This window comes from Paralichthys olivaceus, chromosome 9 (genome assembly GCF_024713975.1).
Source record: "Paralichthys olivaceus isolate ysfri-2021 chromosome 9, ASM2471397v2, whole genome shotgun sequence".
NCBI lineage: Eukaryota > Metazoa > Chordata > Actinopteri > Pleuronectiformes > Paralichthyidae > Paralichthys > Paralichthys olivaceus.
The window spans coordinates 25,474,041-25,498,651 of record NC_091101.1 but is presented as its reverse complement, the minus strand read 5'-3'; the positions used below and the strand labels follow the sequence as shown (position 1 = coordinate 25,498,651).

General features: G+C 42.6%; 1 protein-coding gene across 17 annotated transcripts in view; it reads left to right on the top strand.

Moving 5' to 3' along the window:
• Nucleotides 1–24,611, top strand: part of rapgef2b (Rap guanine nucleotide exchange factor 2b) — a 93,924-nt gene that overhangs the window by 29,064 nt on the left and 40,249 nt on the right. For 12 of the 17 annotated variants that reach the window (XM_069531265.1, XM_069531263.1, XM_069531272.1 and 9 more), the window contains exons 4-6: nucleotides 6,493–6,576; nucleotides 17,901–17,976; nucleotides 20,639–20,806. In XM_069531265.1, coding sequence (XP_069387366.1) covers nucleotides 6,493–6,576; nucleotides 17,901–17,976; nucleotides 20,639–20,806 — 328 coding nt within the window. Of the gene's footprint in view, nucleotides 1–6,492; nucleotides 6,577–13,113; nucleotides 13,346–13,412; nucleotides 16,623–17,900; nucleotides 17,977–20,638; nucleotides 20,807–24,611 lie in introns of those variants that run through there. The other 5 variants (XM_069531276.1, XM_069531274.1, XM_069531277.1 and 2 more) reach the window with 3 other exon arrangements.

The window sequence follows — 24,611 nt, the reverse complement described above, 5'->3', positions numbered from 1 at the left end:
GCTGGGTGTTACACAGCAGTAGATCAGATTGAGTTGCCTTCGCTGTGGGATCTTAATCAGTCTCCTCTGAATATACAAGCCTCTCACCGCCTGTCTTCGTTTCCTCATCCGTTTGTAACAACGGCAATAATCTGCCGGGGAATGGGGCCTTTAAAAGTCAATGGGGGAATTTAATGTGATCCTATCTCAATTAAGTTGTAAAAATTGTATGCGTTGTACATTGAGAAGGTCGTAAAGAGAGTTCATCTCCTCGAGTCGGATGCACGTTCAAGTGAAAGATATTTTTAGTCAAATCCATGATGACTTTTGTTAAGAGGAAAAATGTCATCAGTGACGAATGTCAGTTGTTTTTTTTAACCTCTTGCAATTACAGAATATTATACTGGATTTAATAATCACTACTAACACAGAGGTGGACGCCATTTACAAAACCTAGCTTAGTGTAGCTACTGTGGATAGTTCAAATGTTCAGATAACATTGGCTGCTCACAAACAAGCTGGAGAATTTTTATATTTTAGAACAAATACAAAGACCTAACCTCGAGGCCCCAAAAATTATTTTTAATGAAGAATTATTTATTTAGATATTAGATTATTACTGCAGACAATCACTTGGTCTATTTATTTTTAGAAAATAGTTCTTCTGTCAAACCGACTGTCCAGAATGGAACAGGTTTTTTTTTTTGTAATTCTTGAAAAAGCAAAGCAGATTCGACTTCAACTGAAGAAAACGAAAAAGATTTCTTGCTGAGCTGTAAATATTACTTCCCTTGCTTCATATAAATTGGAGCGAAGTTTCCCTGTTTGGCAGCCGTCTCTCCTCTGGGTCTATACTGTCCTCATGCCTTATATGACGTGCTCACATGAGATAATATCCAGTAGGACATCCATCATAGAAATAAATCCTGTGCGTATTTATTTTTCTGCACAATGCTGGATAAAACCACTAAGATTCATTTAAATATCAGAGTTAATGTTGCTCACTCTGCCGTATCCCTGACAGTCGGATGTCCTGGAGGATAATACTTTAAAAAGTACTCATTTCTCCTGCCTGGGGCTGTAGATTGCTTGAGTGCAAACACAACATGCACAGATACAAATACACAGTTCCACTTAATATCTCATGACAACGTCCCCTACTGTGAGAGCCTGAGCCCTCTCGGGATTTACCACCCAGAGATTATAGTGCTAAAGCCGTCCTGAGATGGAGGCTGACCTGGCACACTTGACTGTGGCCAGTAAAGTGTGGTCGACCTTTGACCTCTCCATGTCAGCCCTTTCAGTGCAGTACTTGGCTTTGACCTGAGCTACACTGGCTTGTATGTGTCCAACACAAAGGTCCGTGCTTATCGACCGTATCTGCAGATGTGGATGTTATTTTGTTGGAGTGGTGCAGTTGAATTCTTGGCTGTTTGTGTTCGAACCGTTGAATAACCAACGAGCCACGAGTTAAATGATGAATCATTTGAATAGTTTTTCAGGCCAAAAAGCTTAAAATGTACTGGTTTGACATAATTACACATTCTACTTACAGAAGTAAATATTCTAAGTCATGTAATGTTAACAAACTGATTGGATTTTAGGTTCTTGGAACGACAGACCACGAAGGAGGTTATGATTTTGCCCCTGTGTGTTTTTTGCAAAAATAATTCCTGTATAGAAACTGGTCCTCTCTTGACCACATGTCCCATCTTTCCACCAGCTTTCATGGAAATGCATTTTTTTTTATCCAGCGACAAACAAATAGACGAGTCAAAAACACAACCTCCTTTGCAGAGGTAATAATTATCGGTCCATGTTTTCCCTCCTTTGCATTATTATGTTTAATGAATGTGAAAGTCAGGCCACACATTGAAGGTTATGTCAGTTTTTATCAGCTGAAGTAGAAGTGCTTTAAATGCCACCTTCATAATACCTCACTTCAATTAATGCCAGCAGCTCCGTCCACCAGGTGCATTATGTCAGTTTATTATTTGTTATAATGGAAACAGCAGCTGAGTCTGGATACGTTTGCCCTTTCCTTTATTTAGTTCTGGGTTAACACCTTGTTATGACTTTACCTTCACACGTCTGATTCCGCCACGTTGTGACCGTCACACTGAAATCCAGTCTGTACCGTCACGGTCAGGGAGCTGAATGTGCCGATTGAAGTAATTCAAACAGGAACAATCACAATTCGTACGTTGGCGCTGAGCTGTTTTGGTCAAACATTGATATTTTGATGGAAGTTTCAAACAATCGGCTAAAACAGTCCAATCAATTGAACCGTCGCCAGAAGAGAAGAAAAGAGAAACGCCATAGAAACAGTCAGATATTTTAACCCCCCGGCCGCGGTTCGGAGGCAGTGACGACGCTCCGGTGCAGCTGTCGGAAACGTTGAGCCCCCTCCCACCCCCGTGCAGCTCCTGTTCTCTGTGACACTGTGAATCTGCCGGCCTTCAGACGAAGGGTCACAGCGGGGAAGACGAGCGAATCGATCGGGTGAAATAACTGAGAAACAAATCACCACATCCACAGACCAGTCGGCTTTAATCACCACAAACTCTATAACAGACAGTTCAGTGTGTCACTGTTAGATTTTATATATATATATATATATATATATATATATATATGTATACTTCCTAGAAAGCAGTTTCAGAACAACCCTCTGGATTTTTGGTTTTTAAATCGTGTAAATCCTCAACAAGAGTTGAAGTTTTATTGTTCGAACCTTGAAAACGTGGTATGATGAATACTTTATTTCATAAACACCATTGTGTTATTGAGAGTTTCGTGGTCAAAGCTTCACCACAATAACAAATTTAAACGGTTCTATTTTTAGGAGCTTGTTGATATTTTGGCCTGAGTGTGATTCTCAGGAGACGCACCTCTTTTCTTATGAAAGTCCTGTTTCAAAACAACGTGGCTGTTTACTCCAGACATTTAAACTTTGTGTTTTGTTGATACCGGCGTATTTTACTCAGTGTAAAGGGCAACACAGACTTTGCTGCTGTTTGTGCACAATCAGCCATATTTTATTATTTTTCACTCACCACGGTCATTTTAAGATCAAGCTGACAGGAAACGAGTAACAACCTCAAGATGTGAAACATTATACTAAACGTTTTACTAAATGTACCTTCGACTCCTGGTACTTTTCACCATTATCCATCATTTAGCACAGAATTAAAGCCGATGACTTCTTTTTAAGTTTTCCAGATGGATTCTCCTGAAGAACGTGATGCATTATTTTCTGCAACATCAGTTTTTTCCTTTTCATTTCCTTCTAAAAATCAAACTGTTAGTTTTATAAGACTGATCCCATGAAAGTCTTGATGCAATAATCACTTCTCCCCGGTCGTCTTCCTCCCCTCCACCGTCTCCATGGCTCTCACACAACCTGATTCCCCACTGTTCAAGGCTTCCCGGTGGGGGTTTTGGTGGATGATGTTTAGTGTTTGACAATCGCTTCTAGTGCGCGTGACCCAGTTCAGTCAAGCTGTCGCGGCGCATAAGAGTCTCCTATCTCCTCCTTTTTTCTTTTTTTTTGGTGTTGTATCTTCTCTTCTTCCTCCTCCTCCTCAGACTCAGCGCATCTGCTTGCCAGCAATTAATAATTTAGCGTTTCATTCGCCGTCAGTCGTCTCCAAACGCAAAGAAGAGCCATGAAAGGATGGAGCGAGTCTGGAGGGAGGAGGATGGGGACCAGCAGAGGGGGAAAAGGAGAGGCGATGGTGTTGGACGGAACAAGGGAGATATTTTGCTGTGTGTCAGTAGGGCGTGCTGTCTACAGCCTCATTAGCTGCACGAGGAGAGGAGGAGGAGGAGGAGGAAGAGGAAGGAGGCGAGACTTTGTTCTCAATGATTAAATAAAAAAAAGAAACTCAGTCAGCACAGTGATGCTTCCTGTGGATACGTGTGTCTGTGGGGATGGATGTAGAGTTAGTGCACCCATCCTTTACCTTTCTGTTAGCGAAAAGCAATCCCACCCTGCTGGTGTCTCATTGATTTCCCTTCTCCCTCTGGTTTCAATTAAGAAGTCTCACTCAGACCAGGTGATTCTGCGATTATCACACGCTGCTGCTTCATTTACACCAGAGCACCTGAATTCAGCCTGGTCACGTATTGAAGCTCCGACTGGTGAACACACACAGGGATGCATTCGTTTTGAATTTAGTGAGTTAAGATAAAATGTTCAGATAACATTAGCTGCTCACAAACAAGCTCGAGAATTTTTATATTTTAAAACAAGTGCTTCATAGTTGGAGCCAAGATTTCTAACCTCAGGGCACCAAAAGTTATTTTAATGAAGAATTATTTATTTAGATATTAGATTATTACTGCAGACAATAAGTCTTTTCATTTTAAAAACTGACTTCTCTCACTTAAGATGTCAAATGGACCAAGACTTGATTAGAGCCCAACCAATTTCTCATTTGTCCATTACATATCGTCTGGGTAGAGCCTTTAACAGACATGAAAACTTTATTAATCTGGTCGTATTTGTATTTGACTTTTTTCAAAGTCTTACATTTTTAACTACCTGACATCAATATCATTATTTGTCCCCAAAAATATCATTTAATTTTTTCACTTGGTGGAGTTTAGATTTAATGCACATTATTTGTTTCTGTCTTTTTCCACTTGATCTGGATTAACAATTCACACGCTTAGAACCTCTGTTGTGTTTTGGTCCTGATGCTGAAATAACAAACTGAGAAATTAAATCCTAATAATTAACAAAAATAATAAGATTGTTATAATTATTCCAGTTTAACAATCACCAGAGAAAATGAAAGCAGTTTTTGTTTACTGACGTGTCTTTTTTCTGTCCATCGCTGCAGAAACTACACTGTTCCCCTTCAAGTTTCCCAGCACTGTGGAAAGATGGTGTTAGTTTTCGTGTCATGAGAAAATTTCCTTCTTTGAGTTACTGCTTCCATTTTACTGTCAGAGTGAAGCCTTTCACCGAACATCACCACACAACAAGGATTTTTTATTTTAAATCACAGTTATCCACAAGTTTTATTAAATACTACCCAGAAAGACACACACAGAGAAGATCATTTAAAAGAAGCATTTTATTTATCAAAGAGCAGGTTTGACAGAGACTCACAAACCAAGCCGGTACAACAACACTTGATATTTGAACTGACCCGCACAACGTGTGCATATGTTCTGTTGTGTCCTTTGAGCCTTCTGACGGGTTGCATGCAAATGAAAGACCGCATTAACCTTTCTATCCGTCGCCATGGCATTTGTTTACGGTGCCTTCGCAGTAGGTTAACATCCCTGATAATCCTGCGTGTACTGAGTGTTCAGTGAGATTCAGAGTATCTCCGCCTTGTGAGATTATCCCTCTGCTGTCCACGAAGGCCCCAAGGCTAAACCAGATGAGCCAGGAAATTAAATTCATGCATTTAATAACTATGTTATCAACATGCACTATGACACGGACAGGCAGAATTTAAAACTGTAATGTATAGATGCGTTTAGTTTATCTGAATCATCCTCTGAATGGCCTCTGACTCTCCTGTAGGGCGTCTGTGAAATCACCCGTTAAGTTGCGTGAATAATAAAACCTGAAACGTTGCTTATGATTTAAGTTAAACCTGCAGAAACGGTGCCTTGACGAGCGTCTGCACTCGTGGGTGTTTGTTTGTTTACCCGTCATGTTGCACAGACTTGACAGGCAACTGCATCATCCAGGGGTCAGTCGGAGTTTACTTTGTCTGAGACGCCCAATTTCCTCGTCTGTGTGTTTGAGCAAGGCCGTGGGTGTGGGTGGATGAGAGATTACTCCCTAGTTCATTCATAGTTCTCTCTCTCCTTCTCGCTAACACTCTGTCGCTCTCCTGTTTTCTTCCTGTCACGTTCTCTTTTTTTAATCTCAGTCGTTGGAACAATGAGCGCTCTTACATTAGCAATGCATTTAAACAGAGAGGCTTTACATTAACAGGTAGATACAGTCGGTGGAAATAAATCAGGAAAACCACATTTCAGAGCGTGGGGCTGCCGCACACATGGATTATTTTAGGATTGATTATTCTGTTCAGGGACAAACTAAAACCTGAAGGTGTTCAGTTTTCTATTGCACAGAACCCAGAGTGACAAAAGATATTCACTCTAATCACTTATCTAATCCGTTAATTGATTGATTGATTGATTGAATGATTGATTGATTGATTTCCTGGCTTTCGACTAATGATTTTAGCTCTAACACTTGTAACACGTGTATTAGGGCCTACATTGATGGAAAGCTAGCTTTCAGTATACTGTGTTGTAATTTCAAGAAAACAATGTGAAGCACACTTTTATAATTTTGTAATAAATGATGTTGTTATAAAAATTTATTGTGAAACAGTAAAAGTTGCAGAATTATAGGATTTTGGAGTTGAAGCCCATATCTTTTCAATTTTCTATTCACTATCCAGAATCATTACATTTCCATGTCGTATTATATGATTTGCTATTTCATCCTAAACGTCTCCCCTGTTTTTTTTCTTTCAGCCCGGACGACATTGGAAGCTGCTGGTACATCCTGTTGTCCGGCTCCGTCTTCATTAAGGAGTCCATGTTCCTGCCCAGAAGCAGGTAGGATTACCGTCAAGCTGTTTTGGGTCAAGATGCTGTTTGATGGATTGAACTTGGTGCAAACATTTCTCCCTTCAAAGACTATTTAGAAAAGACTTGAAGAAAGAGCCAGTCTTAATTTATTCTGTCTCAAAAAAGCTCCCATCCTCATCAGCTCACTCTTAAAACAGGACACACGCTCTCTATTAGAACTGGTCACAAAGGATAATAATTGAGTGTATGTTTGTTGGAAATCTCAAGAAGAAATGTTCTAAGATAATTTCTGCCTTTTCCTTCTCAACAATCTATTTTAATTATGATGTCACTGAAGAGAATAGCTGAGGAGAAAGTGACCCCTGCTGCCAACTGTTGTTTCATTTCTTCCCAACCTCGGCACAAAATGAGTGAACGTTACGACTTTGAACATTTGACAAATATTTGTCTGATGCACATGCTTTCAATTTGCTCAGCCTGCTGGTACGGTCCAATGTTTCTCATCCACCATCCACAGTGTGGTCGCTTCTCTTAGCTAAGAAATGGATTCTGGGACAGAGCCTCGCATTTGTTTTTTCGCAAGAAACCAGAGGTGGCTTCATAATTTAATTCTCTAATCTGACCTATAGGACTTGCACACACACACACACACACACTTGTAAGCTGGAATGGCACCAGTAGAGTTCGTACCAGCACCAACACCCAACCGTCCAAATTCGCCCCCATCTCGCAATAAGAAAGAAAAACAAACCTCCTGGATCTGCCCCTTTATGCACATCGACGCCAAAGTTTAATGAGTTCTTTCTTGGCCAATCTCTTATCCTTTCACCAAGTTTCATGGAAATCCATTCAGTAGTTTTTGCTAAATCTTGCTGACCAACTAACAAACAGACAGGGGTGAAAACAAAATCTCCTTGGCCGAGGTACCAATGTCGCAAGTGAAGAAAACCCAGACACAGAGCCACGAAAACCTGCAGTCGTAGACAAACAAAGCATTCAGGGACAATCTTACATAAACGTTATTGTTGCCTGTGTGATGCCATAACCAGCCACAAAATGCTCCCCACTAGCCAACACGGTCTCCACAGTACACTGTTACACACAGGCCTCAACAAGCTTCTCTCCCCATCAGCAGATTTAAGTTTGAAACTAATTAACCCCTGAGTTTCAGACTGTGAAGTAACAAAAACAGAAAAAACAATGTGATCCACAACAGATTCTGCTTCATAGAAAAATGTTAAAACTACATTAACAAACATTTACGAATATGAAATTATGTTATGGACACTTTTAGGAAGCCGTTGGAGCAGTAGCCTTCAAAATAAGAGCCTTTTAAATCCATTTTACTGAAATTGAGGTCGCCCTGCTAAGCATAGCAAACACTGCATTACTGGTATACAGCAGAACATAATGTACCTATTTGTCCCCCTGTGGGTTTCCAGGAGTGGAGGCTGGTGTATAAAGAAATCATGAATTACATTACATTAAAACACAGTTCTAATATTATAAAATGTCCCTTGAGGAGATGTTATAATTGCTGACTTTATCACATATCATACATTATGTTTTTACAGCTCCCTGAAAAGCAGAGATTAAATATATGTTTTCTGCTCATAATTAAAACGTGGATAACAAATTGATAAATATTAACGCCCAGAAACGTTTCTGAGTCTCCGGCTACTTTGACTGAAAAAGAGAGCGTGAAACACTGGAGGGGAAATACAATGGTCTTATTTTGCTGCCACGCCCCCCCCCCTAGCTTTGTTGACAGTGTTTGAAGTCGCACTCAGTATGTCCTGATAAGGTGGGTCGCACAGAGGAACGAATATCTGAGCGCTTGAAGAAAGAGGAGAGGTGGTGGATGATAATTATCTGCGACACATTCAGAGGACTAAAGCTTCATGTTCCCCCCTCTCCGTCTCACAGCAGCGATCACCGCCTCCTGCAGCCAAGTCCCAAATGTTAAAAAGCTGTGATTTCACAAGCGGATCTGTTACATGAACCGTTGCTGTGGGCGTCGTGAAAACAATGATCTTTTCATCCATTAAGGCTTGCATAACACACCTACGGCCACTAAGAGCTGGAGGCCGTCACTTTGCGGTGCAGCGTTGTGCCAGCAGCGCGGTGGGGGCGGGCAGTGGTCATTCTCCGGATTCACGCGAACGTGGGAGGCATTTAAAATGCAAGGCTTGATCGGAAATGTGCTAAAAGGCCGGTCCCCTCTTAAATATAACCTTTTCTGATTTGCCAAGGTGAAAGTGTGTGTGGGATGCAGCCGGGGGATTTGCAGATATTGGCAGATTAAAGTTAATGCCCGGCTCCAGGTGCTCGGAGAGGAGAGGGCTTTGAAAATATTTACTAAGCATGTGTTCCAAAGAAGCCTGTGTCGGGATCCTCCCAGCTGCCCGGGACTGCATAGGGTTGGTGATTAGCTCACTGTGTTCTAGGGCGATGACAACTGCGTTGCACAAGACTGTTGTGTTGCTGTCAAACGCACTAAATTACATTTGATGCACAAACTGGATATTGAGCAATTTCCACCCAGCGCAGCTGCGTCAGGCTCGGGTCGGGTTCCTACACAAAAACAGAGCGCCTGTTGGGTTCGGTTGGTTTTCACTTGGATGGTTTTCGGACAGATTTGACCCGAGCCGCCCTGTACAACAAACACAAACCGTAGACCGTACATAAAGCTGTACGATGCATCTCTTCTTCCTCCCACGGTCCTGAAGTGAAGCCAAAATGTTTTGACGTGTAACTTTGACATTTTAATTTGCCCCTTGTCCCATTCACTAACAAAGGGGAGGCGAGGTTTATGATCTGCACTGCAGCCAGCCACCAGGGGGCAATCAAGACACTCTGGCTTCACTTTTTGGCAGCTGTCACGTCGTCCATCTTTCTCATCGGTCTCTGACCCAAGCTGACAGTAATTACACAGGGCCGTTGTATCATACAGCGCTGTCTGCACCTTAACAGCCTCCATTTGTACAGTTTGACGAAAAGTCCTCGCCAACAGTGTCCGTCATTTTTCTGACAGGAGTAAAATTCCGTCATTTCTCATTTGTCTGAAAACAGCCTCTTGTGGATTTATGAATATTAACTGTTATCTGTCAGGAGCAAAAGTGGAAGTGTAGTGTGTGTGTGTGTGTGTGGGGGGGGGGGGGGTGAGACTTGAAACCATGGTTTGTGTTTTAACCATGACCACGATGTTGGTTTAACTCAAACCAACCTAATGAACACAAAGAGGACTGTGGAGTACCGTCAACAAAAGCACATTATACTCAACACTATGACCTAAATACTGCAAAGTGTCACAGTGATGCATTCACCATGATAACGAACAAAAGTAAGGATGAGTTATTTTTTAATGAATCTGTCCCCGTGTTATCTTTCTTCAGCTTCTCTTCATTGACCGTGTGAGGAGTCACAGATTGTAGTTGGTGTCTGGCTGGTAAAACTTTGGCCTTTATGTTACTGGTTGAGTTTAAATATCCAGAGATGAGATTCAGCTTTTTATTCACTGAAACCATACTGGGGTCAGTTTTTTTCCTCTTCTCTCTCTCTCTGTAGGTTTGACCTCCAGCTCAGCCCTTTGTTTTGTGGCTGCAGAATGAAAAACATTTTTTTGAAGAGTATTGAAGCAACAGCCATTTCCTCTGTGTCATATTGTGAAATGACTCATTCAAAGTGAGACACGGCCGTTCGAGTTGTCAAGGACGTGACTGTTTACATTTCCAATTGAGCCATGACACTTGTGACACCTTTGGTAATAATAACCTCAGTACCTCAGCAATTCTTTAGAACAGCGTAGCACAATAGTTCCAACCTAACCGGGCGTCATCAGACTTCGCTGGAGGATGAACTGTCACATCTCACACGTATTTAAGTGTCATCACATGAAAGACGTGTCTCAATATGGAATTGTTCTTTATATGTTTAGGACTTTCTTCATTAAAACAGCAACTGTTGTATTAAGCTATAACATTTGATTTTGAACACACTTGGATTTTTTTCATTAGAGTGTGTGGGGGGCGGGGGCAAAAGGACCCGGAGGGGGAAATTGTTTGTGACACGAGGAACTGAACCGAGTCCAGCGGGACTTCCTGAAGCTTTTAAAGATGTGGTGGAATTGAGTTTCAGCCCCGGTCTAGAAATGGCTGTCCACATCTACACTGGCAGCGAGGTTGATAACCTGATACGACTCCATCGTTCTCTCAGTGCTCCTCTCTGCTCCTTTCGCCTCGCTGGTCGCTGTAGTGAGATGTGATCCAGAGGGAAGATAAACGACTTGTGGAGAAGCTGGAGCTCAGTGCCTTATTTAACCCAGAAGCCCGTGTGGAATCATATACAACCCAAATAAATATGTTGATAAATGGGTGACACTGCTGCACAAGCATGTAATTAAAGTAAATTGGTAAATTGGGGCCTTTGATTCCAGGATCAGGCATGAGAATGATTCTTGTCAGATTAGGTGATTGTGGAGTGATAACAACAACAGAAGTTTGAATATTTAAAAACGGTTTTATGAATGAAAGTTTACCCCCACAAAAAGTATGGTCAGTCATTGGTGAAATGAAGCTCAGTCACTGTAAAGAAAAACAAGGCGAGTGTTGGGGTGTACAGGATACATACACACACACATGTGCCCGAGGGTGACGTCGTCCACTGGTGTGGTTAATGTGGTTAAAATGCTCCTGATGTGAGGATGCGATTGTAAGAGGGGTTTCAGGTTCACTGGAACAAAGTGCCCTGTCTCATAATAAATCATAATGGTTCATTTAAGACTCTTCATATAAAACACTTTGTTACATTACTCTGCATTTAAAAACAGAAAGTTATTCAAAATAATAGTTCAGTAATGACTTAACAAAATAAAGATTAACTGGAATGCCTAGTATAGATACAAGGTTTTATACAAACTGTATAATGGCGACAACGTCTCCTATCAAATATAGACCAGCAGTCTTTTTGTGGTGTTGGTTGTTTTCTGTTGCACTTGTTGATCTGATCTTGGCAACAAGTTTATATAAATGAAAGTGTGATATTTCTGGTTGTCTGGACTTTTGGCACAGAAGCTGCTGCTGCTGCTGCTGGTGGTGGTGGGGGAGTTTCAGAGAAGTTGCAAACATGGTGACATTTCTAAAATAAACTGTATCTAAAAAAGAAGTGTTGATGCTGCAACTCTCGGTTTTTCTGCAAATCTGCAACTTCTTTCAAACAGTAGACAAAACTCTTAAAATACCCAACGACTTAAAATGAAGTGAAACGTTGAAACAATGATTTAAATAAACAGCAACACAAAGAGCATCTCAATATTTAGTTAGAGCTTCCGAGTTTTTAACAAATATTTATTATGATATTTATATTTATATCTCACTGTGTGAAACTTCCCCCTCTGATGAGCATTTTAACCTTGTACTGGTTTCACTTCCCTCTCTGCATGCTGCCGTTTGCCTTTTAACATTAGTAGAAAGCCCCATTCAGGACTTTACAGCCGGTCATCCGCCCCGTTTCCTGATCATCAGTCAAACCAAAGTCACATGTCGACTGAATCAGCTCATAACAGAAACCAGGATTTGTCAGCTTCACTTACATTTTCTGGAAAAAAGGTTCAGTAGAGCTTGAAGCATTTCTTGGCAGCAGATGTCAATCCACTGAAAAGGTTTTCACCAATTAAGCAAAATTGACAGAAGTTGTTTGTCAGATTTAATCCCCCGGTTGTGTTTACTTTTCACCGGTAAAGCAGATTGAAGTCTAATAGGCACCTTTCTGCCTAATCATTACATGTTTAGCTGTTTTGTTAGCGGCCACATTCATCCTGGGATCAGCGCTAATTGATAAGTATGGATTATCGTGCGCTCGATGAAACTGAAGTAAACACTACATGGATATTAAAGGTACAGTGTGTAGAATTGAGTGACATCTAGTGTTGAAGTGTCATGTTGCAGCTGAACACCCCTCACCTCCCCCTCTCCTTCCAAACATGAGAAAGAACCTGTGTTAGACTTTAATTGTCATAAAAACTCAAAAGGTGTTTAGTTTGTCCAGTCTGGACTCATGTAAAAAACATGGCGGCCTCCGTAGAGAGGGTCACCTCCATGTAAATATAAAGTATTTAAATATAAAGTATTTAAATATACAGGGTCTTTTCTGGGGTAAAGAAAACTACAATTCATACAGTTTAGATGAAACGAACTAGTGAAGACATCATGAGGATTATTCTACATTAAATTTCTTACACATTGGACCTTTAAAAGAACAAATCGTTTTTTCAAATTGTTTTGATACCAACAGACATTTTAAGTTCACCCAACTTGCGACTGTAACTTTTCAAAATGAGTTTATGAGTTGGTGTCACAGTGATTATGTGTCAGCGTTCATGAATAACATTTACTGAAATGGGAGGACGAAAGCGCACACACTCTCACACACACACACTCGTAACTCAGTAGCAGGAAGTGATTCGTACGCTGGAATGCTGGATGGAGTCAATACACCACATTACACAGAGAGAGGGAGGGAGGGAAGGGAGAGAGAGAAAGGGGGCAGAGCCATCGGACACAGGCTGATTCACACACTTTCAGAGGCACACACTCCCGTTCTCTCACACAAATCTGAGGCAGCAGCACTGGGGCGCGCACGGGACGATATGCCGCGGTCACACCAAAGTCTCGGGACTCGGAGCGTGCTCGTCAGACTCACTGTGGACTAACAGCAGGGGGATATTTTAGAGAGAGGATCCAGTTTTATCTTGCCAGGGGGCCATGTCACTCTGGGAACAGCGTGGACAGCCCGTGAGGTGAGTGTCCGGATGACAGACGTCTTATTTAAATCCCCTGTGCGACTCACTGAAGCGCTACCGAAAAACTTCTGACTGGTCTCCAAACCGGGAGCTGCTCCCAGTAAATCCCTCAAGTCTGGAATGTGGAGAATGACTTTGATGTTATTCTAGAATTTGTCAGCGAGCGCAGTCGGCTGCCAGGAGAAGGGGTGTGTGCTGCTCGTGTGTGAGGAGGCGTCAAACTTTTAGGCAACTTTGGAACCAAAACAACGATGGAGCTCCTGCTGTGGGGGGGGGGGGTGTTGGACATAAATGATAGATGAGCAATGATTGATTGATTGATAAGATTTTGGAAAGGTTTTGCGCGGGCGAGCCACGTCGCTCTCCCTCTCAACTCTCCACCTCCGTGCCTCTTTGCCGTTATAACGTGAGTTGTATTTTGGGAATTAAAAGTCACGAGCCAGTGGCACATTCTTGGGCTTGTGTCGACTTCTATTTCAGAAGTGGCAGGGCAGAGGTCTGGAGGCAGAGGTCTGGAGGCAGAGGTCTGGAGGCAGGGTGCCTGTGTGGCGTGGCCACGCTGCTACTCCGAGGAATTCCGTTTATGTTTTGGGGGTAAGAGGTGGTTGGACGGTCAGCTGCAGCTCTGTGGGGATGTTGGTAAACCCTTTGAAACTGGATGCTCTTTTAATTAAGCGAGCAGTCGTGGCCAAACACTCCAGAGAATCCCCTCCTCCTCCCTTTCCTGACCTCCCACCCCCCTCTGTGCTGGGTCCAAAGTCTTGCATAACTGGGGAGTTTAATCTTCATCCTTCTCAAAGTGGGTTAAAAAATCTGCTGCGATCTCACCACTTACTCAGCTAAACAGCTTAACAGTGAGCGGAGAGAGACCCCCCCCCCCCCCATCTCCCTCTCCATTCACCTCCAGCCTCCAGCTCAGACCGGGGTTGCAGATTAGGGATTGCACTGGTTCAGTCGCTCAGCAGGATGGATCTGAGGCTTTGGCAGTGGGCTGTCGGGCTCGCAGAGTGAAAGGCTGGTGATGCATGTGGAATGACATTCCAGACACCCGGGTCTGTTGTGTAACGGGGGAAAGAATGCAAGGCCGCGGAGGCAGGAGAGCTGTCATTCAGTCAACTGAGAGAGAAAGAGAGAGAGAGAGCTGAAGGGTTTATTTTGTAAAATGAGATGCTGGCTGCCTGTCTGCAACCGGCTCATGCAAAGTGTCTGATGTCAGAAGCTAATTTGGGAACAGTTTAATGGTGCAATAGCGAAGAAGCTGTAAAGGATCTGTCACGTACTAGTCTCCAGCTGTTAATCTGCTACCTCTAAAAACTTTGGACTGACCTGTATGAAGGGAGCTATAGAAACTCAGTTTTTGTTGAATTTTAACTGGGAGCACTGTCATTCTCTAAAAATACACTCTCACCAAAATAAAATGTTTTTTTTAATCCAAATATGATATTTAAATTTCCTGGTTTGATGCATTAACCAGAAGAGCATGCAGAATTTGAAACATGTTCTTGAATCAGTCAAATTTGTTGGTAACCAGTGGAATCGTGTGATCTTTGAGCAACAGTTAGCAAGACTCATCACATTTTCTTTTCCGAGCGCTGAAGTTGTGCTATTTGTTAAATGCAGGTTTAGTCACTAAAACGTTTGTTTGGTTTTTAAATCATTTGCATATTGTCATGTGCCAAGTTTGATGTAGACGCTATTTACATGACGGAATAGTTTCTCAGATTAATGTGATTATAAGCTGCTAAATCAGAAAACAGCAAATACAGAAAGAAATATGTGTTGCGATGGTTTTGTGCTGTGTTACAAAATACTTTCTTATCATTTTTCGTCATCGTATCTGGTTTTGTAAGTTCTGTCAGCCAACACACACTCTGCAGTTAGAACACACACAACTTCGCTCTGCTTGTGTAACTGGATTCTTCAGCAATGAATTGTTCACAGCGACTAGATTTCGCATCATCTGCTAATAAAATTAAATATTTGCGCGAGTCAAACTTTGCAGTGTTTGCCGTGTGACGGTGGTGATTTGCAGCCGAGATTCCCACACCCCGGTCCAAGTGTTCGTTGTTCAACACTCATTGTGTTTGTTTCCTGACATACATTCACCCACGGCAGGTTTGGTGCTTAATATCTGCTCGTCATAGAGCAGCGGAGGCTTTAATCTCCAAACAAGACGTTTTTTTGTGTTGGAAAAAAAATCCCCCCCCACGCTTCATTTTCATAATCCCCTCTTTAATATCTCACATTGCCAGTGGCATTTGCCTCCTGCAAAATGGAGGATTGGATTACCAATGTCAGGAATGTAATGGAGGAACATGATTGAACATGTCACTCGGGCGTTTGCGTTTGGTGGCCTAACGTGTTTCCCGACGCATGAAGGGTGGAATCGCTGTACTCCTATTTTCCGCAAGGAGCGTGAGCCGAGGGAGGCTCAACAGGATAAGAGCTGGTAGCGACTCCGGCTGTCTGCAAAACCAGATCAAAAGCATTCGCTCGTCCCTCTGAAGCCGCCACCCAGCTGACAAATCATCGTAGTAAGTTGCAGGAGAATTACGCCAATTGTCTTCACGTTGGAACACGAGTGAAAATACAGAGTAAGCTCTCCGTACCCTAGCCCTTGTTTGGCCCTGTGGTAGAATCCGAAGCTTGTGCACGTCAGGGATGCAAGCGGAGTTGAAAGGCATTAGACTGAAGCTCAGGCAAAGCAAACTGCAGCCATCAGCATTAACGCTCCGACTGCATTTCTGTTTCTCTCTTCTCACAGTGGTCCGGCCAGTCATTCACGTATAGTCTTTGATTTCAGTTTATCCTCAGAAGTTACTGTGAGTCATACGGAGTTATTTGTTCATACGGAGTTATTTGTTCACGCAGCATCAGAAAGTTGACAAATTAAAACAAAAAGAGTAAAAAAAATTGCTGCTCTGGCCTGGAAACAACAGAACGGCTGACAGAAGAGAAAAAGAAAACACAAAAACCCCACAAAGGCTCGTCAGTGAAAGGAGGCAGAAAGAGAAAAGCAAAGCCAGCTAAATCGACTCCTAGAAAATAAAAGGTACCACGAAAATCATTATTTGCTCTTTGCCAAAGTGGCAGGTAGAGCAGCACCAGCTCTTTGCAGCTGCCTGGTGTTTATTTCACTGCCAGATCGAGCTGTATACCCCGCAACATGTATCCACAAGCCCCGGGCTGCTAAGCATTTAGCCCACGCTGTGACCGAGGTCTGCACCTGTCGGCATGATTGATGAAAACTGCCACCTCCGCAGCCGCGGCACAGGTAGCCACACTCCGCTACTCATTGCTCACTTCGTCTGGGGGCGCTCGGGAAAACTTTCCACTGCTGCAGTTTTATCAATGTGAAGAATTTGTTGGATCAATTGACGCAGGTTTTGAACTGATGACGATGTCAGTTACTTTCTTAATGCATCAACTTTTTTTAGTCCGTTAGAAGTCGTGAAACTCCACAATGTATAAGCTGTCAGTCAAAAAACATTGAATTTGCTTTCATATTTGATAAAGATGGTCCAGAAATGTTAGAGACGCTGGAAGCAGCAAATATTTTTCTTTTTATTTGCGTTATATCAATTAATGGACAAAAAAAATCTACAAAATGTAAAATAGAGTTAATAAAATAAGAAATACACAATTTGAAAAATAAATGATATAAACGTGTCAGTAAAATTGTTAATACTTCAGTAAAACATTTCTATCATAAAAATAAAGACACTGGAAAATATTCATGTAGTTTCCTTTGTTTATTCATTTAATTGATCAATCAGTTAATCGTCCACTTAATCATTCTCTGTAATTGACATAATTATTTCAGCTCTAAAGGTTCTGTACTAATTGAATGTTTTACACTTCCACCTTCACTTCAATAAAAATTGAAGAAGAAACTCCTCTATGCGCGGGGGAAAGAACACAAACTTGACGGCACTCTGGTTTTTTTTTTTTTGGGTCACTGGCGTTTATCTAACAAGGCAATCAGCAAACCAACAAGATGGGGGTCACATTCTTTTTCAAAGGACGCTAAAAATAACAAACAAGGACGCCCTTATGTGTCGGCATTGAGGTCGGGCGCTGGACAAAGACGCCTTTCTCTATCAAACCCACAAGTTTGCATCTCCTCATGCTCAGAATTTCCCTGACCACCGACTTTTTCTTTAAGGCATATCGGTCTGTGCTGTTTTTAATATTCCCCCCGATGGCCCCCTCATCAGGAGCGAGGCGTACTTTACAAACTGGGACGTCATGATGGGGAACTTTTCCAGAGGCGAGTGTTTCCCTCCAGGTGGGAGGGGGTGACGGCTGAAAGAAGGAACTGTCCAGTCAAAGCTGCTCTGTTCCACATATTTAAAGCACAGTTCCATACTGCATATTCAAAATGTTGGGCACAGCTGTTCCATATAAACGCACACATACATCGAAGTGGCTGTTGTGTGGCTCAAAACGAATACGCGAAGGTGCTTTCAGTTTTGGATTCTTCAGGGAAATAAACTTTTTTCTCCACTTTCGGTTGATTTTACTTTTAACGATTTAAATCTTTTTCTTCTAGTTTCGGAAAGCGATCAGCCGGCAGCCTACGGCGCGGATGTGAGTGCATCGTCCTGGAACCCTCAGAGATGATTGTGGTGAGTACCTTTGTTCAGACTTTTAGAAAACAGGTGTCAAAGACAAAACCCTCACACAGCCTCACACCAACAACACCACAAAATATAACGCAAAAAGATTTTCCTGCTACACAACCATTGAGGAATGGCTCCAACATAACAAAGTGTAAAACATATTGGCCTTTAACAAACTCTGAAAGATATATTTAAACCACCAGTATTGAATCTTTGTAAACCCGCCTTCATGTAAATCACATTGCCCTTCACTTAATTCTGTGGTGGCAGAAACTCTCAAGTTCTTTTCTGTCATAAAAAGTACTTTGTTGGATTCATGCATCGTGTCAGAGCTTTAAAAAACCAGCAGCACCGAGACTTATTCATCTGTCATTCATTTTGTAATTCCATTATGTAAGAAAGAATTATACCCATGTGGGTCAACAAGTGCAGGCTACATACAACAGAGTAATTTAGTATATCGTCCTTGACAGTTAGCCCTGTGATGTTTTAGAATAATCTGTGTAAGCACGACCTATTGATATTTTATTGCCGCGTTAAAGCGCGGCCGTATTTTAACCGTGTCTTTGCTGGAGTCCTTCCAACGTGTGGGGTTATGCGAGTGCAAGCCTGGGAAGAAACTCTGTCCCACTTCAAATGGAAAAGCAAACGCTGACTCACAGAAGAAGCTGTTGAGAAACTCTCGTCACTGTCTCCGTGGGGCACAGAGGCAAGAGGTAGCAACACAATGGAGTCATCTGTTGAACAGAAACCCTCCAGGCCTGAACATCACAACAAATGCAGCTGGGCTAATTTATTTTGCACTTCAGGGCGCGGTAGCCTATATTCCAAACAAAATCGACCTTGTGCAAACTTATAACAGCTGTAAATCACAGATCGCTATCACATCTGTCCGTTTGATGAAACACCAAACCAGTAAGAGAACCTTGAAAACTGCTCGCAGCGGCCGCAAATAAGCCACAGCGATAAATAAGGCAGCTAATGATTATTGTCATTATCTAGTAATCTCTAGATGAATTTCTCCAATATCCAGTTAATTTCCTCGTGTATATTACGTCCAAGTAACTGTCATGGCCCTAAACTGCTCATCTAGACTGAGATCTTTAATACATTTAAAATAAAAACATGTTGTTCTGGATGTGGCCCCCGTGTGTTGAGATCTATGAACAAACATTTTGACTATGTTTTACTTCAACCACCCAAATTGCACACGCTCTCGTTAATTAAGCCATTATGAGACGCCAATCTTTCTGCAAACTGCTAAATGCATATTTTGACCAGGTGTCTAACATGGCATGCCTCTTTAAACACACACACACGCACCTACCTACGTACTCTCCACCGTTTCTCACTCATACAGATCCATCCTGTGCCATGTTTGTAAAGGGAAGGCATCAAATATAACCAGAGCCTTGAAATAGTTTGCGATAACGAGTGGTTGGCACAGAGCATCTCAGTAATCTTCCTTTCACATGCTGTAATTGCTGCATGAATGTGCGCTGTAGAAGAAGGGGGGTGGGGTGGGGGGGGTTTGCATCTGTTAACTGAGCCTCTACTGTATCAGACACACAAACTCTCAGTAATAACACGCTGCTCGCTGCAGACAATTGGTGGCCTTACCCCACTTGCTATTATAGGTGCCAAACCGCCCCACAATCAGCGAGAGGGGTTTATATGGAAACATGAAGATCACACACAGGAGAGATGCAAACGCAGACCTGCAAAAGAACGAAAAATAAGCCACTGGTGTGTCCGTACTGTACACACACACACACACACACACACTGCTCAGAGACTTGCAATTAGACACACAATCACACTTTTGCTCTCACTCACACACAACTCCCCTGCCGTTGTCATGGCAGCAGTTGGTACGGCAGAGAGAGGGAGTGATTTTGGCGGTGTAATCCCAAAGGCTGAGCACTGTGAAATGTGAAGCCGCAGTGAAAGTGGCAGGAGACGAGGAATAGGCCCAGAATTAAGGAGGAAAAGGAAAAAGAGAAAACTCAGATGCGTCGTTCCATCGTGACCCAAAGCCACCGGGGAACAGTGCGGTCTCGTTTGAGAAACGTTCAGCCAGAAACACTTCAGAAAACGGAGCAGCATGACTTCACTGACTTTTATGTTAAAAGTGTTGTTCTGTGCCAGTTTCCACTTGAAGATGTATTTTTTTTTTCCTCCTCCCAGTTCATTAAAACGAAAAACATGTAATTTCATCGTTAATATGTTTAACAGATTTGAGAGCATCTCTGTTTCTGTGTTCATCTTTTACTCTGCCAGCCTTCATCTGTGATTTTCTCTGTCCACCGATCTATCCCCCATCAGTCCTCTCACTCTCTTCTACCTCCTTCCATCCAAAATCCTCACTCAAGCCCCCGTTTCTTCCCCCTCTCTGTCTCTTATCACGTTGCGAGCACCCTTTGACGTAGGTGTGCAGCGTGTAGCCCACACACACACTTCTATTTTTACGCAACGAGAGAGGCAGAAGGCAGGGAGGAGGAGGAGGAGGAGGAGGAGGTGGAGGAATGGTAGAGTATAGGAGGAGGGTGGGGTTTTTGGGATGTGTGTGTGTTTTCGAGATGGGAGTGGGGATGGGCGTGAATGAGGACGAAGGCAGTAACTCCCTCATCGCTCTCTCTCCCTCCCCTCCGCTCCCCATCATTTCCAGGTGGACTATATGGATGAAAATGAGGAGTACTTTCAGCGGCAAGCATCGCACAGACAATCCCGTCGGCGCTTTCGGAAGATCAACCAGAAGGGGGAGAGGCAGACAATCATTGACACAGTGGATCCGTACCCCACCGGGAAGCCGCCCATAGCCCGGGGATACCACACGGTGAGTTGCACATACAGTTTTGTGTTTGCCCCCTGGCTGCGGTGGATCGCTGTGTACCCACAGATGTAGCTTAGTGTTGCTGTGTTTTGCCGTCTTCGTGCTCTTGTTTGTGTGTCATGCTTCTGCATCAGACCCAGTTGTGCAGTCCTGCTTCAGAGCTGTAGCTGAAGGTTCGTGTCGTCCACCTGTTCCCTCTGTCTTTGGTGGTCGTAGCTAACTCTGGGTTGTAGGTTGTTGTGTTGTCGTGTGTCGTTCCCTTGGTTGAGCAGGGAACTCGTACTACAGTGGCCTAATAACTGTCGTCCCTGTAGCGTTGAATTGTCTTTCCCACACTTGTGTTTATTCTGTAGCTCCTGCTGGCTTCAGTGTGTCACTGTGCTCTCTTTAATAAGAGTATTTGCGATTCTTTGAGCATCACAAATGCTTCTTCAGAAACCCTGTTTGTCTGTGCTTGCGTTTTTTAGGAAAATCCTGCAATGTGTGATGTTATTCGTGTCTTTGCAGTGTTTTCGTCCAGCAGATGCACTTCAACTCCCTGCGCACCCTGCACAACACACTTAAGAGCATCATAGCAGCGAAAACAATCATTGTTTTCTTGGCTTTAGAAGAGACGAGTGCCCCGGAGAATATATTTTCTCAGAAAGCATGTTGCTGTGTGATCATCATCCAACTATTGGAAATGAAATGAGTTTAGTTTGGAAGCTTTGTCTCTAATGTGGTGGGTTGAGACCTCAACAAGGGGTTTGAGATGAATACACGATGATTGTTGGAGTTGGAAATAAAAAATGTCATCAATTGTTGAACGTCTCTCAAACACTTGCCTTTGCCTCGTGGTTGAAGTGCACAACATCACATCGTCCGGCCTCGAAAGGTTTCAGATTAGGCCCATATGAAAAGTAGAAATCTCTTTGTACAACTGTCACAAATATGAGAACAAGTGATGACAAGTTGTTTGTATGAAAAGCAAAGCAGAATGGAAGACTGTCTGAAAAGGTTGCAGAGCAGTTTGTCTCCTGATGCATCTCTGCTTAAAACAATATCTGTTGGTTTCCCTGCAGACGACTGTGAACAGAGAATAAACCAACCAGAGTTCACTGTTTGTTAATGAAATACAAGAAGTATTACTACAAACACTGACACAATTCAGAAAAAGTTTGAAGTTTTATCAATGTAGTACGATGAATATGTCGACTGGAGAAACAAGCTCTGAACTAAAATCAACTCCCCTTTAGATTCTAAGGCTGTAGTGTTTTAACACAATATTAATTTAGGCTAGTGTCAAATAAGAATAGCAGTTAAAGATGAGAATATTGTGACTGGCTCGTTATTTTTAGAGAAAATTGAAGGAGAAGCTAGTCTGGAGAATTCACTTTGGTAAATTGACTTGTTTTAAATCGCATTCACCCATTCATACACTGCTTCTTTACATTTTTTCCTATCACACATCATCACATATACAACTGTCAGGGGTAATTTGGGGTCTAGTGCATTTTCCAAGGGCGCCTCAGCATGCAGGCTGGAAAAGTTGTGGATCGAACTGATGACCTTCTGGTTAGTGAACAATCCGCTTCACCCCCTGAGTCTCACCTGTTAAATGTATTCTGACTTATTAAAGATCCAGTCATGGCACAGAGTATTGACTTCACCCATCTGAAGGGATTTGACTCCAGCAGTGGAAGAGAGAGTCGGCTGTTGTCTTGCACCAGAACGTCTCCCCTCTGTGCTTCCATTCTCTGGGAATAGGAAGCGAAGCTTGTTCACACTAATGATGTAAATACCCAGCACGCAATTGCTGCACAGAGGTTTTCCTGTTCTGCACAATTTGACTGCATTCCCTTCATTCCCGACGCTCCCGTGGGGGGGTTCTGTCAGAGTGCGGGTTCCTCTCGGAACAATCGCGCTTAAAAAGGAAAAAATGGAGTGAACATCATCTTTCCTCCTGCCTCAGCGCAGCCCCACCCTGGGTTCTATATTTAGACCGCCTGTGTTTTTGATTCAGAAGACCGCACTGAACTTTCTCATGGCCCAACATCTCGCGTCACACACTCAACTCTTTTCGCTCGAGCATCGTTCCTGTGGGAAGGATGGAGCGGTGCCATGGCAACCAGCAATCCCAAATGGGCTGTGCTCGAGTGCACTCAGAAGTACAGTAGGGAAGGGAGCTAACTTAACGTGAGTGCAGTCTGCCACCGCTGCTGATGACAGAGGGGCGGAGGCGGACGGAGTGACAGGGCAATGAATCTGGACGGATGCTAAGCTTACATAGAATTGCTAATCTCCAGCATTTAGAACGCCAGGCACCGCTCAGATTTTCCTCCCTGCTACCCCGAGGCATATTTCAGAGGTGAGACATGCAGTGAGGAGAAACTTGGGATTGAAGAAGGAAATCTCTTCAGTAGGAGAAGTTTTTTTATTCAGCTTAGTCACTCCTGTCAAAGTAAACATGAGGAATCCCTCTTCTGAAGACAGCCCCACTCTCTCAATTTGGTTTTCGTCTACGCTAGAGTTTTATGTAAATTATTATCGTCACGATTTATCAAACTGCAGAAGCATTTTTCACTTATAAAAAATATAAGAAAATACTGAAACGTGTCCGTCACAGCTTCACAGGGATCGAGCAAATGTCTTTGAATTACTAATAACTCTAATCGCCAAACCAGTACGTAGAGATAACGCTCACAAAATATGCAATAATTTTATAGTAGTTAATCAATTCTCCATCAAAAATCCCAAGTATTTTCTACGTCGTTTCTCCATTGTGAGGATTTTCACTGTTTTATCTTGCAGTAACTATTCGTTGGACAAATAACCATTTTAAACTATTACGTTAATTTTCAGATGCCTTATAGATCGGCAGCTAATCGAGCTACGTAGCGGCTGCTGGAGGGTTTTGGCTCAGACAGGATTTAACTTTAATTCATACACTCGCTGCTATAAAGGCAAAAATCATTAAGGAAACAAATTTCAAAGTTCAGCTCAAGTGAGGATGAGATTATGAATAATTATTTTATAATAAAGCAGAGTGAAGCTCTTCATGTGAAACTTAATGGCTTTTTGAAGATGATGAGATGTGACGGGCCAATGGCAGTCTTTGTCCTCAGTGCTGCATCAACTCGTTATCCTGACGTAAGAAATCTTTGCTCCCAGCAGGACAGCCTTAGGTTGTAACCGCCAGGTCACAGGTTCGATCCCCTGTAGCAACCGTAGGATGAGCATGTGTGAACAGCTGTGTGAGCTGCTGTTGTGTCCGGGCAACGGACTGAACATGCTCAGTCATCGTATGTTGCTATGGAGAGTGCCAGCGTAATAACTAAAATATAAATGGAATGCTGACCCAGTAGTGGGACTCCCAGTGAGACTGCTCACACACACACACACACACACACACACACACTCTCCGCAGAGCTGTTGTCTGTTGTGAGGATTTTTTTTGTCTAAATTAAATAAATGCATATTATTTCATTAGTCTGTAAATAAAATTTCATTTGATCTGTTTGGATAATTACTGTCACTTGGAAGATTTGGATGAGAAATAATAAAGATGTATTTGTTGGATTGAGAAAAGTTTAATGTTCTCCTCCATTGACTGGTTGTTTCAGAGCCTGTATAAAACCTTACAATCACCTTGACGTGAACATTTGTGTATTGATGAGAACTAGAAAACACAAGAGGTCCATCTAAAGAAGCCCTATAATCACACTGAATCTCCATTTTGTTTTCCAGTCTTTATTTAGCAGGGTTTTCACACACATCGTCTCGCTGGGTGAAAATAGTGGCCAACCCTGTGTGTGTGTGTGTGTGTGGG